Below are 16,284 nucleotides of genomic sequence, written 5' to 3'. Positions count from 1 at the left end.
TAGGTAATGAGAATAAAGAAAAACAACAATTCGGGGATAATTGATTGATTCAATACTAAATTCGCTGCACTAACATTATAAGAATTGTATGGTTGACAGTAGGAGAATTACAAATTTTATCTGGGAGTTAAAGGGTTAAAGCTGTAAACAAAGACTGTTGCGTTGCAATACAACCATTTCTTCAGCAACTGAGGCGGAACGTGACATACGAATGGACAAGAGTGAAATTTGGCTCGCGCAGGCGAAGAAAGACTTGGATTGCAGGGTCTCAAATTTGACAAATTTTGCAAACGGAAATTCGATAAACGCAGGATACTATTTTGTGCTGTTTTTGGAGACTATATACGTCTATTCCTCACAGAGTTGGATGGTTACCATAATGCTGGATCTCTCTGTGACTTTCCGGAATACCCCGGCTTTTGAGATAGAAGGAACCTTGAATTGCTACAAGAAATATAATTACAGGTTCACGACTATGTTTCTTCTCTAGATGAAGAACTCTATGCACGAGTTGGCCATAGGTATTCTTTGATTTTAGTTAGCAAGACAAGTCACTCTTTCGCATAGTTTTTCTTTGTAAGCAGAGTAAAACCCAATCTCTAGAACGTCCAAAATGTATCGAGCCATGGGTCAGTTTACAAAAGACATCTGAAGCAAAAAATGGAATTGAACAAAGGAAACAGCAGGCTAAGGAGCATCGTAAGCAAACGGACTTTCCGGAAGAATGCAAAAAAAATTTAAAACATTAAGAAAAAATAGTGGAAAAAAACTGAAATTGTACTGAAAATACCTTTATTTATATCAGTTAAGTCTTAAGAAGTACATTAATCGCTCAAGTAAACTTGCCCTTGCAAAATTCAAAACTACATTGTGACAACTTTTCTAAAAAAAGTTCACTCATAAAGAGTCTTACCATTAAACATGGTTACAACTCAGTTAATTAATTCTTTGCACCCTAACAGTTATCAACCTCAAATTTCTCCTCACAAGAAAGTTTACAGTGCGGCTACTCGAACCAAGGCCACCGTGGAAATTTTTTTGCAAATTGACCAATAGCTTTCGAGAGATGAAACAATAGAATGGTCACAATTTGAAAACCTACCGTTTCAACGGTTGGAAAGCTTCAGTCTAATTCAAAATGCAGCTTTGCAGGAATCAAGATGGAAAACTCTATGATAACGGTCGAAATTATCCCAAACTCTTGCGAGAAGAAGTTCTTGACTTAAACCATGATGGGATGTCACAGCGAACAATTGCTAGAGAGCTCAAAACAAGCCGTTGCTTCATCCAGAATGTGTTTGCCGACTACGATCACACCGGTTCCTCGCTCCAGCATCCCCGAGATCCACCAGAGAGAAGAATAATGAATGCTGAAGTAATCAGTTGTATTGAAACGGAGAAACTTATGAAACCAAGCGTATACGTAAGGGAACTGCAAGATCGTTTGTTACTCGACGGAGTAGTTCATCTTCTGGACCTGCCGTCGAAGTCTGCCATATCAGAGAGTATCAGGGAGGATCTCTACATGACAAAAAAGAAAATACAGCAAATACCATCAGAATCACAAAGGAGTGACAATATCCATCGTCGAAATGAATTCCTTGAAGAAATATCCGACTTAGAACCAGGCATCGTTCGCTGTTTTGACGAGAGTAGTGTTGTGAAAACAACTAGTAACCGAAAATACGGAAATGCCCCCAGAGGTGAGCCTGCGTTCGAAATCCAACGGTACGCTTCAAGTGCTACATACACTATTAATCTGCTGCATTCTCCTTTCGGCGTAGACTTTATGAACGTACTTGAAGGTCCGTCCAATGGCCATGAGCTCCTGTTATTTTGCGAGGAAGCAGTTAGTCTCACAAGAGCAGATGGATCGGCTGTGCTAGAGAGAGGCGATACAGTAATAATGGACAACTGATGCTTCTACCATGGCCACTTCGTGGAGCCTGTTCTTACTGCTTTGCTAGCAAATTTTGTTGTACGCTTGTGATTCCAACCCCCATATTCACCCGAGTTCAACACTTGCGAACTGTGTTTTCATGACATCAAAGAGTTCCTGCGACGAAATCAGCGCTTAGAAGAGGAAGAAACAGACTACACGATCTACGAGGCATGCGAAAACATAACACGAGTTAGACAACACGAGTTATAACACGAGTTGTAACACGAGTTGTTAATGGAAGAGAGAAGAATTCTCGAGAAAGAGCTAGAGGAGATAAAGAAGCCGTCTCTACAGCCCAAGGAACTTTTTCCATCTCCTTACACTGGGTCTCTGTAAGTCGCTAACCCCATTAACTCTCCTGTGCTCGTCAGAACGACCAGCTCAGGCCCAGCTTCGAGCTCATCCAACGTACCTGTAAGTGGAACCATGTATCAACAAAGCGCACTTAACGAAAGTAACGAGCAGTCAACAACCTATCTTGAGAAGAAAAGCGGCGAACTAACGGAAAATCTCTCCATAATACAAACACAGATCAAAAGTGCTACTGACCAGCTTGAAATTGTTCGTAATCAGTATGAACAAGCATCGAGCAAAGCTAACGGACGGAGAGCGGGAAAACTTTGCACCCGATGTCATCAGCCGGGCCACTACAGAGCTTGCTGTTCAAACCCGATTTGCATGGACATGAACAATTGTGGCGCGAGCGAGAAACACCCAGAAAGCAAAATTGAGATCACAGAACTACGAAAGCTTATCAAAGATTTGCAGAAGAAAGAAGCTGAAGCATCAGAAGAGCTTCAGTCACTCAAGCTTGCCAAGGAATGCTCAGTCAATAGCTTTTTTGCGGTTATGCGTCCCCGACTGAGGCGGCAAAACGAAGGCCGTTATGTCGACAGGTTTTCTTCAGATAAGGACTTGATACTCTTGAAGAAAATTTTCAACAATTAGATTCCAATTGATACCTCGCGAGATTGGGAAATGCCGTTCCTTATTGAACGTTACAGGAGAGGTCTTCCGAGCGTAGACAGCATGTGAATCGTTACGCATAACTGTTTACCGTTAGATGGAACTAACTAGCGAATTCACATTGATTTGATCGAAGTTCTTGGAAAAATGTGCTGTTCCGTTGTATGACATGAAAGAATTAAATGTTGTTTTGAATTTTCTTGTGCTGCTTACCCGTACTTTGTGAGAAATCTATTGTTCCATCTCTCGAACGCTAATTTGCGAAAAATTTTCCGGGATGGCCTTGGTTGGAGCAGTCGCACCTTAAGAGTATCAAGTAACTGATCACCAAATAAATATATGTTATTTGTCGGCTGGGAGGTCCGTATGGTGAAAAACTGTGATCGAGGTCTTGAAAATGCTGCCCGAGACCTACGGTAAGACCTCGATCACAGTTTTCACCATACGGTCCGACCCGTAGCCGGTAAATAACGTTTTCATTTTTTTTAAACTTGACGAAATTCTTTCCGAAAGAACCCAAATGATTTAGGGCTGTAAATGCGGCAAGATCCTCCATAAACTGAACAATTTTTGAGAGAGTAAATGGTAGTTAAAATAGAGGTGATGCAAATTAAAGAGAGATGCCTCACCGAAACATTTTCATTTGCGTAAGGATAAAGGTGATTTAAAACGCTTCCAAAAAAACTTTGAAACATTGATTTTACAAGTATCTGTCACAATCTGACAACTGTCAATTAGAGAGTGCGTAAGAAAAAAAAAAGCGCAAGAATATTTGAAAAACAACGAGACTAGTTTAGAAAGGACTGTCACAACAATGCCTTCTTCAAAAACATTCAATGATCTAACGGAAAGTATTATTCACTCTCATCGACGATTCGTCCATGTACGAAGATTTACCTCTGTTCATTAAGTAAACGGCGAGGAAAGTAATTATGAGTAAATTCAATTTTTTTATTTTGAAGTTGTGAGAGTTTGCTCGTTTGTTTGCCACAAAGACGTGTGTAAATCTGGTCTTTCCTCCACAAAAACTAAGTTCGAATAGCACACTCCAACAAGACACAAGGGGATTAAATGCGGCCTTTTCTCAATAAATTCCTTCAGTTTCTGTTGTGCAATTTACGGTACAAATGTCCAAACTAAACGGACTCAGAAAGACTTGTTGTATAACTGAATTTAAAACTTCGCTCGCTCTTTCACTACGAACAAATTGTTGGAGAAAATTCAGATATTAAATGGATAAAAAAAACCATCGCTCAATTTAACTGTGACCAAATATCTCACGTTTTATCTTTCTAGGTACTTTTTGTGAACGATTAAAATTAATTACAGACGGTTTTTAAGCCGCTTGTCAACCAACGTAATGACACTATTGCTTACACAAATTCATTCTGAAACCAATATTTTTCTGTCAACCAAAGTGATTTGAGAGAGAGAAAAGAGAGGATTCATAAGTTATTTATCGGCTTGAGGTAGTGACCAGCGTGTTTGCTTAAAAACACTGCCCAGCCGGAAAAACGAGATATATTTATGAAAAATGGCAACGAAATTTGGGATGTACTCGGCGATTCACGAAAGCGTTACCGTGGCCCGTGGGCAGAGATTGGAAAATACTGACCGGGTAAAGAACCAATCAGATTGCAGGATTCGTTACTGTGCCCTCTAAAAAAAAAAAATAATAATTACTCTAACCGTTAACCAATTATGGCGGTCCCTTGCAAAAGAGGAAAGTGAGTAGAATCTATTGCTGAAGACAAAAGAAAAATTGCATCCGATTTTTTAATTACAACAAAATCCGAGGCAGTCCTACTTCTCTTCGCGCCGATAATCCCGTGGTTTACACGCACACGCGTTACAGATGAAGCATAGTTTCTTTTATCAGCTACATCCATTAAACATGACAGAGTAAAAGCTGAATATATAAGATTGTAAAAAAGTGTAACGGTCTCCAAACTATAAACGTGCGAGCTTTTATAGAAGCTCTTACAAAAATAAATAATCTTTGCAAACAGATGCTACATAAGTCTTGACAAGTACCTATACTAATATCCACAAATAGAAGCTACTGTTCATTTACCCTGTTCAAGGTCAGAGTCAACAGTCGCTGCTCATTCCTGACGTAAACGTTTCTCTAAGTTGGTCATAAGGCAAGGTAGCCATGTTCTAGGAGGGTTAAATTTAATACAAGTGTATTCTCAGAGATGGACACCTCTTGAGCTCCAGCTTACCCAGAGCAGCAGCACCAGCATCACCAATTTTATTTTCCTTCAAATTCAACGTTGTCAGCGATGTATTATATTTCAAACACTCACCCAGAGCAGCGGCACCATCATTGCCAATTTCATTTCTATTCAAACTCAACAATTCCAGCGATGTATTATATTTCAAAGACTCACCCAGAGCAGCAACACCAGCATCACCAATTTTATTGTCCCACAAATACAACCTTGTCAGCGATGTATTATATTTCAAACACTCACCGAGAGCAGCAGCACCATCATTGCCAATTTCATTTTCATCCAAACTCAACAATTCCAGCGATGTATTATATTTCAAACACTCACCCAGAGCAGCAACACCAGCATCACCAATTTTATTGTCCCACAAAAACAACGTTGTCAGCGATGTATTATATTTCAAACACTCACCCAGAGCAGCAGCACCATCATTGCCAATTTCATTTTTATCCAAACTCAACTCTGTCAGCGATGTATTATATTTCAAACACTCACCCAGAGCAGCAGCACCATCATTGCCAATTTCATTTTTATCGAAACTCAACCATTCCAGCGATGTATTATATTTCAAACACTCACCCAGAGCAGCAGCACCATCATAGCCAATTTCATTTTTATCCAAACTCAACTTTGTCAGCGATGTATTATATTTCAAACACTCACTCAGAGCAGCAGCACCATCAATGCCAATTTCATTTTCATCCAAACTCAACAATTCCAGCGATGTATTATATTTCAAACACTCACCCAGAGCAGCAACACCAGCATCACCAATTTTATTGTCCCACAAAAACAACGTTGTCAGCGATGTATTATATTTCAAACACTCACCCAGAGCAGCAGCACCATCATTGCCAATTTCATTTTTATCCAAACTCAACTCTGTCAGCGATGTATTATATTTCAAACACTCACCCAGAGCAGCAGCACCATCATTGCCAATTTCATTTTTATCGAAACTCAACCATTCCAGCGATGTATTATATTTCAAACACTCACCCAGAGCAGCAGCACCATCATAGCCAATTTCATTTTTATCCAAACTCAACTTTGTCAGCGATGTATTATATTTCAAACACTCACTCAGAGCAGCAGCACCATCAATGCCAATTTCATTTTCATCCAAACTCAACTCTGTCAGCGATGTATTATATTTCAAACACTCACTCAGAGCAGCAGCACCATCAATGCCAATTTCATTTTCATCCAAACTCAACCATTCCAACGATGTATTATATTTCAAACACTCACCCAGAGCAGCAGCACCATCATAGCCAATTTCATTTTCATCCAAACTCAACTTTGTCAGCGATGTATTATATTTCAAACACTCACCCAGAGCAGCAGCACCATCATTGCCAATTTCATTGCCATCCAAACTCAACTCTGTTAGCGATGTATTATATTTCAAACACTCACCCAGAGCAGCAATACCAGCATCACCAATTTTATTGTCCCACAAATCAAACGTTGTCAGCGATGTATTATATTTCAAACACTCACCCAGAGCAGCAACACCAGCATCACCAATTTTATTGTCCCACAAATCAAACGTTGTCAGCGATGTATTATATTTCAAACACTCACCCAGAGCCGTAGCACCATCATCACCAATACATCCACAACGCAATATTTCCAGCGATTTGTTATATTTCACACACTCTGCCAGAGCGGAAGCCCCATCTTGCGACAAGTCGTACAATGTGAACTCTGTCACAGTTTCATTTGATTTCAGAAAGTTGCTTAAAAAGACAGCTAGAGTTTCATCCACTTTTACACTTGAAACTAAAATAGCTTCAGTTTGAAGAGAAGCGCCAAGAGCGGTAACCAATTTTTCATCAACATTTTTGTTCTCCTTTTTGCATTCTCTAACACACTCTAATATAACGTCCACGTCTTCCTCTTCTTCCTGGGTTAACTGTTTTGCTATGCTTTTCAGAAGGTTCACCACTGTTTCCTCGCATCGTCCTACTAGCATACCAAATGCAAACAGAAGCACTTCTTTCAGCTCATGGCGATATTTCCTGTTAGCAGCTATGCTGTTCGTGCTGATTTCTTTCTTGATAAGCTGACAACGTAGATAGAATGCTGCGAAGAATTCTTGGAAAGTCTTGTGAAGAAAGCTATAACGTCTAGTTGGTCTTAGTTTACTGCCTCCAGGCTGAACTGACAGAAATCCAAATCCAGGTAAATCGCTTGCTTTATGTTCTCTAAGCTCCTTCTCGTCAAAATCCAAGTTGTCTTCAAGTAAACCTTTCAAAGCTATCCAACCAAGGTGTTTCAACTGGCTTTCGTAAAGGTCAACAAGGTCTTCACCATTTTCTGGCAGTTGCTGCTTTGTTCTGTACCTTCTTAGTACACACTCCACTATTTCCATGTACAGCTTCGTTCTGCTTTCAGGAAATACACCTTTCAAATCTTCATAGACCAGGCAAACAAGCGCAGTGTTGAGAGGATTCGTCAATATTTCATGTAACTTGTAATCACCAGACAGGTGTTTGATAAGCTGCTCGGCCAAGTTTTGTTGTGCTTTAAAGTAATTTCTGATGAAGGTTTCTACATCTTCTCTAGTAAATCCCTCAACCTCCAGCAGCGTGTCGCAGTATTTTCGAACTTTGACTCCAGCTTCGTGTCGTGCCGTAGCAACCACGCGACAGTTTGGCAGTACTCGGCCTTGAATAATTTGTGAAAACATAAGTAGCTTCTTCTCAGAAACTTCATCCAATCCATCGAGTACCAGAAGAACATTAGATTGATTGTGGCGAATGAAGTCGAAGAACTTCTCTCGTTCGTCTTCACCAACTTCTTGAGGCAGAAGTTGATCTTCAATGGCCTCCCAAATGCCAGACTCAACATCACGACATTTGATCAAAAGCATTGTGACGAAGTTTGTGAAGCAATTTCCGGTTGCGTGTTTTCCTGTGGCCCAGTCGAAAACAACTTTTTTACAGTAAGTGGTCTTTCCCATACCAGGCTTCCCTTCAATTAACACTACTCTTGGTTCTTCACATTCCTCGTGCCGGTTGAAGATTTCAGACATCGTGACAACTCGGTCTGTTGCGGTTCCTCTCGTGTTCTTTCTGTAGATGACTTTAAGTCTGGTGTAGATGTCGTCAAAGGAGAAGTTAAAGTCTTCACACCAGGGAAACGGTGCCAGCCGACCTTCCCGAGTTTTGTAGAGTTGACGAATGTTATTAATCATTTCAGTTGGGTCATATCCACCTGATAAACAACTGGCTGTTAGTTTTTGAGGCATTCTTACACGCCATGACTCTCGGAAAGTAAGCAATTATTGGATGATGTTGAGCATGATATCATGAAATATCAACACCTAGGTCTGAGTTACATGCCGAAGCCGAAGGCTGATATTATCAGGGTTTAGAGTAAATATACTAGTGTTCGATCGCAAAAGCTGCAATCTGATTGGCTAAGCTACTCACTATCTATTCCGTGATCGATAGAAACGAATGTAAACAGCACGGGGGATGGCCCCCGTTTATATCAATATTCCATAAAAACACGAGGCTATCTTCCCCTCAAGTCTAACTGACATTTAGATTTAAATTAAAATATCGGATTTTTCGCTCTCAGTTCCATGCGTGATGGCGAATTCAAGCTTCGCCTTCAAAAACTAACTCGAGCCAGTATTCCAATTTTCAGTTAGCTAGCGAAATACACACCTTGCTGCTTTGTTTCTCTTTGATGTGCCACCAAATCGTCAAACCCGTGACTCTTGCTTCCAACATCAATTTTCATTTGATCAAGGTAACTTTTGATGTCCCCTGAGGATGAACATTTCAATATTGTTAGCTGAGCAGAAGCCTCAACTGATAGCCACTACATTTACAATAGATCGCGTATGAAAGACAATACACTTTTCAAAGATAACGTAATGTCATTGCTACAGAGCAACATTAATTCTCAGCTCTATTGTGCAACATGTCAAATGGCTCTGTCAGAGGAAGGAAGGGCTGTAAGGAGAAACCCAAACACAACAGCCTCGCCGGTTACACAGACGGCGATGAGAGGTCTAATTACAAATCCTTCTAAAGAGCACCTTTTTGTACGCACAAGACACAGGTCTACTTTCAGTGAAAATTAAGCATTACTCGTCGCCCATCTTAAGAATTTTCATTCAAATTTGTGTTGTAATAATCTGTTTTAAAAACAAACACCATCTCTTTACTGTATTGTCCGTAATTGCCGTGTGATCACATGCCAAGTTTTGTCAGTATATTTGTCTAGTTTATTATTTGCAGTTTATTTGAGCCTCGTTGGTTTCAAACTTTGGGCCGGTTATTTAACCCAAACCGCGGTTTTACACAAGCAATGGGCCTTACGAATTCTCTATAAGAGGGTTGATCTAATCATATAAATGTCCATCCGCAGTTAGCTTTCGGCTCTCTTGACACAGTTTAAAAAAATAACTGTTCAGATAAAAGGTTCGGCTGACTAGAAGATAGTTTAGAGCGAGGTTGTGTTCAACAACGGCCAAACTTTATTAAATAACTGGCCCTTTATGTCTCTTTCCACGAGGTTATATAGGTTTACTCTGTTTTAATATTGCTCACTCAAAAAATACCTGCATTAAAGTGAAGCCAATCTTGGAATATGACTGGATCTTTCAAAATGTTGGCCACAACAGATGCTGCCATCACACAGGCAATTTGATTCCATTTCTCACTTGAAGACTGCGTTTCATCTGCAAAGTCTTTGATTCCCTTGACGACCACCCATTCTGTCTTAAAATCATGAGCTGCTGCATACACTCCTTAAAAAAAAACGCTCATGTCTGTTAGGACTACCTCATACATTCTAATGAGGCTGATGTCTTCAAGTCGTGCGCGCACGTGCGATTTTTTGACGCGCACGATTTCTTTTATTTGCAATAGCATGCGATTTTTTGCGCGTTTAATTCGCGTTTTTCGGTTAGCGTATACGCGAGCGGTACTGTATTTTCTTAGCATCCTTAAAATAATTGTTCAGTCAAAGCTCATAAAGATTCACACTCCAGCTGTTTGTAAACATGCACATCACAGAAAGAAGTTAGTTAGTTCCGAAATCTAATTTTTTTCAACTAGTAATTAAAAAATAAAATTGTACAGTGAGACTGTAAAATTATTCTTCAAGCTTCACCCTGTTTCATAGGTAACTTTCAACATTTTTCAAAAGACAAACTTCTGTCAGATAGAGTTAACCCTTTCACTCCTAAGATCTCATTAGTAATTCTCTTTAACCCTTTAACTCCCGTGAGTGACCAAGTAAGAATTTCTCCTTAATATATCGATACAATATCATGCAGACAAGTGATGAGAATAAATAAAAATGTCAATTATGGGATTACTAATTGATCCAATACCAAATTCTCCAAAGTAACATAATGAAAATCATTTCACAGACAGTAAGGAGAACTGCTGATGAGATCTTGGGAGTAAAAGGGTTTGTTTCTATTATACAATTCCTATGATGTTAGTTAGGAGAATTTGGTTTTGGATCAACCACTAATCTCCTTATTAACTTTTTTTCCTTTTCCCATTACTTATCTGCTTGATATCATGTTGATACTGTAAGGAGAAACTCTGTCTTGGTCAGTCATAGGAGTTTAAGTGTTAACATGGACTGTGATACTATTCCTCAACTCTCAAACTACTCAACAAAATACTTTCTACATTTTTCAGATGAAAAATGTAACACAATTCATGACACCCTGAAGGAGCACACTCAATTTAGCCAGAAGAAGTATTCAGTCACCTTCACCTGTAAAATCTTCCTACCCCAGCCAAACACAAAATCACTATTATTATGCAATATACAATTCCTGCAAATTTGGCATGCTAGATGGTACATACTATTTCATGGACCAGCAGAGACAATACAAGAGCAGTGTTTTTCAAAACACTTCCTCCAAGTGCAAAAGTGCTTGGCTCATCAATAATTTGAGTTATTATGATTCTCACCTCCACCTTCCATTTCAACTGCAATTGCTTCAGGATGTTTCCTAATCATATCTCTGTTTGCCTCTGAGATACTCAGAACCACTCCATCACAGTGCACTTTGGCATTATATTCATCAGCATTTTGTAAAGGTGCCTTCCACCCATCAGCCACATGTTTGATCAAGTTACCAATATCTCTGCTGGGGGTAGTTTTGTGTGCAGCTGTTATAAGCTTTGCTGAAACAACCACATCTCCTAACTTGATCTTTTTGCTGTTCAAACCACTGCAGGCACCGACAGAAAAAATAGCCTTGGGTCTCAGTCGCAAAATGGCATCTTTTGAAACAGACAGAGAACCCCCAGGAACATCAGGACCTTTGGAGCACCTCATCAATGCAATTTTCATTTTCTTTCCTTTATCATCACCCATGCACCCAAAGTACACAGGGCCAGTACTGATATGGTAACTCTTAAAGGGTTCCTTCAGGTAGGCAAAGCAGCTTAAGAACTCACAGTCTTCCACTGTTAATAAAAGAATATCAACAGGTAGCTCAACAGTTTCCCAAGGATTAGAGATTGTTGGAAGATCACTCAACTCTGGAAGTTTCACACTGAGCTCTGGTGGGCTGCTATTGCCAGTCTGTGCTGGTGTATTTCCCCCTGGCATTATTACTGTTTCTGAAAAAGAAGGTTGTAGTTTTTTTTAAACTTTTGTATGTGACAATTAAATAGCTTACCCAAATGGAAATCAAAAGAATAGAAAGATGAAGATAAAAAAGCAAATTATGCATACAGTTGATGTATCAAGGGAATAAAGATTCACATCTTCAATTACACATAGTTGTGACTTTTAAAAAAGATCTGCACAAAATTCATTTCATCTAACAATCTAGTATGACTTACTGTACATTATTGACTCTACAAAGTTAATTTTAAACTCAGGTTTTAAAAAAAATTACACACACCTCTCTCCCATGAATTTTGTTCAGAAATGTCAAAGGAATCCTCCATGTGCCCTTCCTTCCTGGCCTTTTTCACAATTTTGTCTTCATGCAATTTGTCTGTGACACAGTCATCATCTTTCAACCACTCTCTCAGAAGCTCTCTGTAGTGTTCTTCAAGATCAACACCCATACAGTGGAGTGTAGGATCATCTATGACTTCCTCATAGCAGGTCCCTCCAATACGCACAAAGGTGTCTTTGATGCTGTTCCAGTACCAACTGAAAGTGGGATCATCAACTGAAGCATTACCAGCATGACGGAAAACTCTGTCCCTGAAAAACTTGATGCGAGTGATGCCAGCTCCTGCAGAGGTGTCTGATCCTGAAGGAAGGTTATTCCGGTCAGAGGCAGGGAGAGTCAGACCCCAGATATTCTTCAGAAGAATTAGCAGTAGGGAGGTGTCGAAGTCCTTTGAGGAAACTGAAGATTTGGAAGCAGGATACAGTTTCTCCCAATGGGAAGTACTCAGGACTCTCTTCTTTCGCAGTGTTTTCAATTTGGCATGGTTTGTGGGATTAGTCAGAACTGCATGAAGGTTTTCTGATGGACATACCCGGTCAAAGATATCCCTTAGCACAAGTGATCCAACTTTAACAAGAAGGCAACAGAGCTGGGCATAATTAGAGGTCTCCTTGGTAGAAGGATGCAATGGGGTGGCAGAAGCCATGAAATCAAGTCCTCTGTAAAGAAATGCTTGTTATTAATACATGGAAGGAAACATTACAGAGCACACACAAAAATCATTACTTTATTCTATCTTTGCAACACCAGAATATTACAGCATTCCAAATGAGTTAAATATCACACAACAGATCAATAAAATAAGTTTGATGCATCTTCCATTTTAACCCTTTAACCTCTAAGAGCTGTGATTGGCTTCTAATTTCTCCTTACAGTATCATCCTTGAATCAAATGTATGAGTCACAAGAATAAAGGAGATCATAAAAAATTTAAAAAGTTCCTGATTTTCACCTCACATTTTATCTATTTTTTCATATTCAATATAAAAAAATATTCCTTTGACTTGCAGATAGCAGATGCTAATCCGGATGGGGCAATTTTTTACTTAAGATTACTGTCAACAAAATCGAGTGCCTTTTGGAAAAATTGTCGTACTCATACTACTATTAAAGAAACTGTAGATCATGGCTAGTTTAATCAAAGATAAAGTCAAAAAGTACAAGGGAAACTTACATCTGCTCTATTGCACAATATTTGATATCTGCATGTTTACTTGATGCTTACACATGATTAGATTACAACAGAAGCCTTAGAAAAAATATACATCACAATAAAGCTTATTAAGTATAGATTATCGAAATAACAAAACTTTTCACAGTTTTTGTTTTGTTAGGTGCACATAAGCATTTAAATGTAATATTGATGGTGTTTGCTTTACTGAGTTACCATGCAGCCTCCGTCTTTTTTTACTCCAGACCTTGAAACAAACTGGACAGTATCACCCAGCAGATAACAGGCTAACAAAGTATGTCAGGCAATTTCAATATTCCCATTGGTTTCTGGGAAATATTCTATTGTGAAGTTGGATTTCTCTTGTTGTCAAACTCCAGTAAATTATGAGAGGAATATTTCAAATTTTGTTAAAGCTTTATGCACTTCTGTGTGATAGTATCTGAGGAACATTCAAGCCATTTTCATGAAAATCCAACAAATCTACATACCCTATAAATATAGAGGTAAATTGTGTAATAACAAACCTCTAGTTTTTTGCTTGCAAAGAAATTTACAGTTTTCTTGCCTCCTTTTCAAAAGCGTGTGTCAATGCAGTCATACTGCTGACCAATGAAACACAACATGGAACCCCCTGGCTAGCCTCCTGATGAAGAACTCCTTTGAAATTTGCAGGAAAGGTGATTTCATGAAACAGAAACATGAGTGAACCATAGTCCAAAATTCATCAAGCAAGGCAAGCATCTTTTCAGCCATTTGATGAAGACTCTTATTTAAAATGCAACATTTTGCAAAATGTGCTAGAGAATCCCAGTGAATGTGCAGTACAAGATGTGATGTAAACAATATATGCAAATTGAGATACTGGACAAAAGCCCACAGAAAATGTCAACACTCAGCTGGAGGCCTTTCCGATTATGATGCCTTTTCCTCTTCTGTGCAGGTTTCCTGAAACATATCTTCTGCTTTATCTCGCCTTCTTTTTAAGATTTTTTCAGCAAATGAAACTTTTGCGTGGTTAAAACTTGTTTCTCTGACTTAAGAGAAAAAAATGAAATTTTGGAAAATTTGTGCAGATTTTGTTGACAGTAAATATGAAAATAATACATGGGAAAAAAACATTAAAAGATACACAAGAAAAGAAAATGGAAAATGAAAGACATTCATTGTAAAAGAGAAAAAGTCCTGAGTATCTATTAGTGCACCAAAGATATTGTGCAACTGCAAGTTCAATTTGTTTCAATTTTGCCATGTTTAAATTTAACGATTATCTCATCAGGCTTGATATAAGAATCTTCAGTCTCTAAAATATTGTGAGGAGCTTTTTTGTTTCTTTTTTGAGGGATTTCTTGGACAAATTTTTGTTCATTTGGCATCTCATTCCAGATTTTGACACATAGAGTACTTAATCCTAACAAGTTGTGATGTTGATGAGCAAGTAGTATATAGGTATAATTGTTTGATGTTCTCACAAAAAGTTTCATGATGTTAGAAAGTGTACTGTTGTTATAACATCAAGCATTAATTTACATACAGCTTCATAATAGAAGAAGGTAATAGGTAGAACTTTTGCATTTATAAATAAGGGGATAGTATGTTCTTTTCTATCAGCAAGGTATAATTAAACGCAACACTCACTTTTGGAGAACAGCAATTTTGTTTACTATATCCTTTTTTAGATGCATGGCCTTAAGCAGGGAGTCGATAAGTTAAATAAGCTAAAATTAAGGATTTGTAGATATTTATGAGGACAGATTATGGATTATTTGTATCTCACCTTATAGCAATTATTATTTGAATGCCAGGTCTTACTTATTTAAGCAGTTAAACACACTCAATGTGGTTTTTCCAAGAAAGATTTTTATCAATTAAAACACCCATTAAATAATCAATGTAGCTCTTAAGTTCTAAACTGACTCTTCTATTTGTTTCACTATCAAATATACCTCTTTGATAAATTCTCCTTGTCTGTTCCATAGGAAATGTAAAGAGAACAGTGTGGAGAATATGAATACCAATGTCTTAGGGTGTTAAGGGTTAAAAGTCAAATGGAGTAGGGGGAACCCACACAATTCTATAAAACCCACATTGCAGGACCTCCCTTTGCTGCCTTCATGACTGAGATTTTCATCTGCATTTTAGTCTTCCAATGGGATGCAGGGGGGAATGGGGGCAATTACTTCTCCTGAAAATTGTTAAAAAATATGAATTTGCTATGGCGTACTTTATTCTAAAAGCAAGCATTTCCACTGCTGGAAAAACTTTGAAGCAAGTTCAAAGGGAACAAATTGAGTCACTCTTAGGGGTTTAAGGGTTAACAAACTGATGAAAATCTTCCATCTGGCTTTTAAATGCATATTGGTTTTATGGTCACAATTTTAGGTGTTAGAGGATTGGACTCAAGTGTTAATATTATGCGATTTGTTAATAAGAACATGTTGGTTATTGAAGTAAATGTTGATTTCAGTCTGATAAATGGCTTCATGTACAAATACACACTGCCCAACAAATGTTATGCTGCTTTCAAATGTTTTTCTTTTTTTCAGATTCGTTTAAATGCCGCTCAGCTGTACAAATATTATATGCAATAATCACAGCCTGTATGAAGAATAAGCTGTGAAACTGACTTTCTTGGCCCCCACCCCTCCCTCCATAGTCAATTTCCAGTCCAAATTTCACATTCCCAATTAAAAATCCGACTGATTGCAAGCTAGAAATATATCACAACAAACGCTTGTTTCCTAATACTTATTGTATCTTTAAATAGTGAAAGAAAATCACGTCCATTTTAAACAATGCAAAAACGAAGACAAATTGATTCCTAAAATAACTGGGTTTGAGGAATATTTTCCTAGTCTTTCAATTTCAGACTATTTCACTTTCGATTTCCGTTATCATCAATTCTCGGAAACAAGACTCTGGTATGTTTGCATTAAACATCAGACAGAAAAAAAAAACTTTCGAAATTCCGATTTAACACACAGTAAAATTTAGATTACACATACCAATA

General features: G+C 38.3%; 1 protein-coding gene and 1 pseudogene across 8 annotated transcripts in view; one reads left to right on the top strand and one right to left on the bottom strand.

Annotated features, from left to right (window-relative positions):
* Positions 1-16,284, bottom strand: part of LOC131793372 (NLR family CARD domain-containing protein 3-like) — a 111,844-nt gene that overhangs the window by 43,800 nt on the left and 51,760 nt on the right. For 4 of the 8 annotated variants that reach the window (XM_066169275.1, XM_066169276.1, XM_066169277.1 and 1 more), the window contains one exon: positions 4,568-8,364. The exons of 1 other annotated variant lie outside the window; for it this stretch is intronic. In XM_066169275.1, coding sequence (XP_066025372.1) covers positions 5,084-8,364 — 3,281 coding nt within the window. In that variant the 3' untranslated portion in view covers positions 4,568-5,083. Of the gene's footprint in view, positions 1-4,564; positions 8,365-8,822; positions 8,925-9,724; positions 9,914-11,099; positions 11,757-12,043; positions 12,763-16,284 lie in introns of those variants that run through there. 3 more of the 8 variants (XM_066169282.1, XM_066169283.1, XM_066169284.1) reach the window with 2 other exon arrangements.
* LOC136281569 (uncharacterized) lies at positions 1,526-2,152 on the top strand (annotated as a pseudogene).

Source organism: Pocillopora verrucosa, chromosome 6, assembly GCF_036669915.1.
Source record: "Pocillopora verrucosa isolate sample1 chromosome 6, ASM3666991v2, whole genome shotgun sequence".
Classification (NCBI taxonomy): Eukaryota; Metazoa; Cnidaria; class Anthozoa; order Scleractinia; family Pocilloporidae; genus Pocillopora; species Pocillopora verrucosa.
This window is presented reverse-complemented; position numbering and strand designations above follow the sequence as displayed.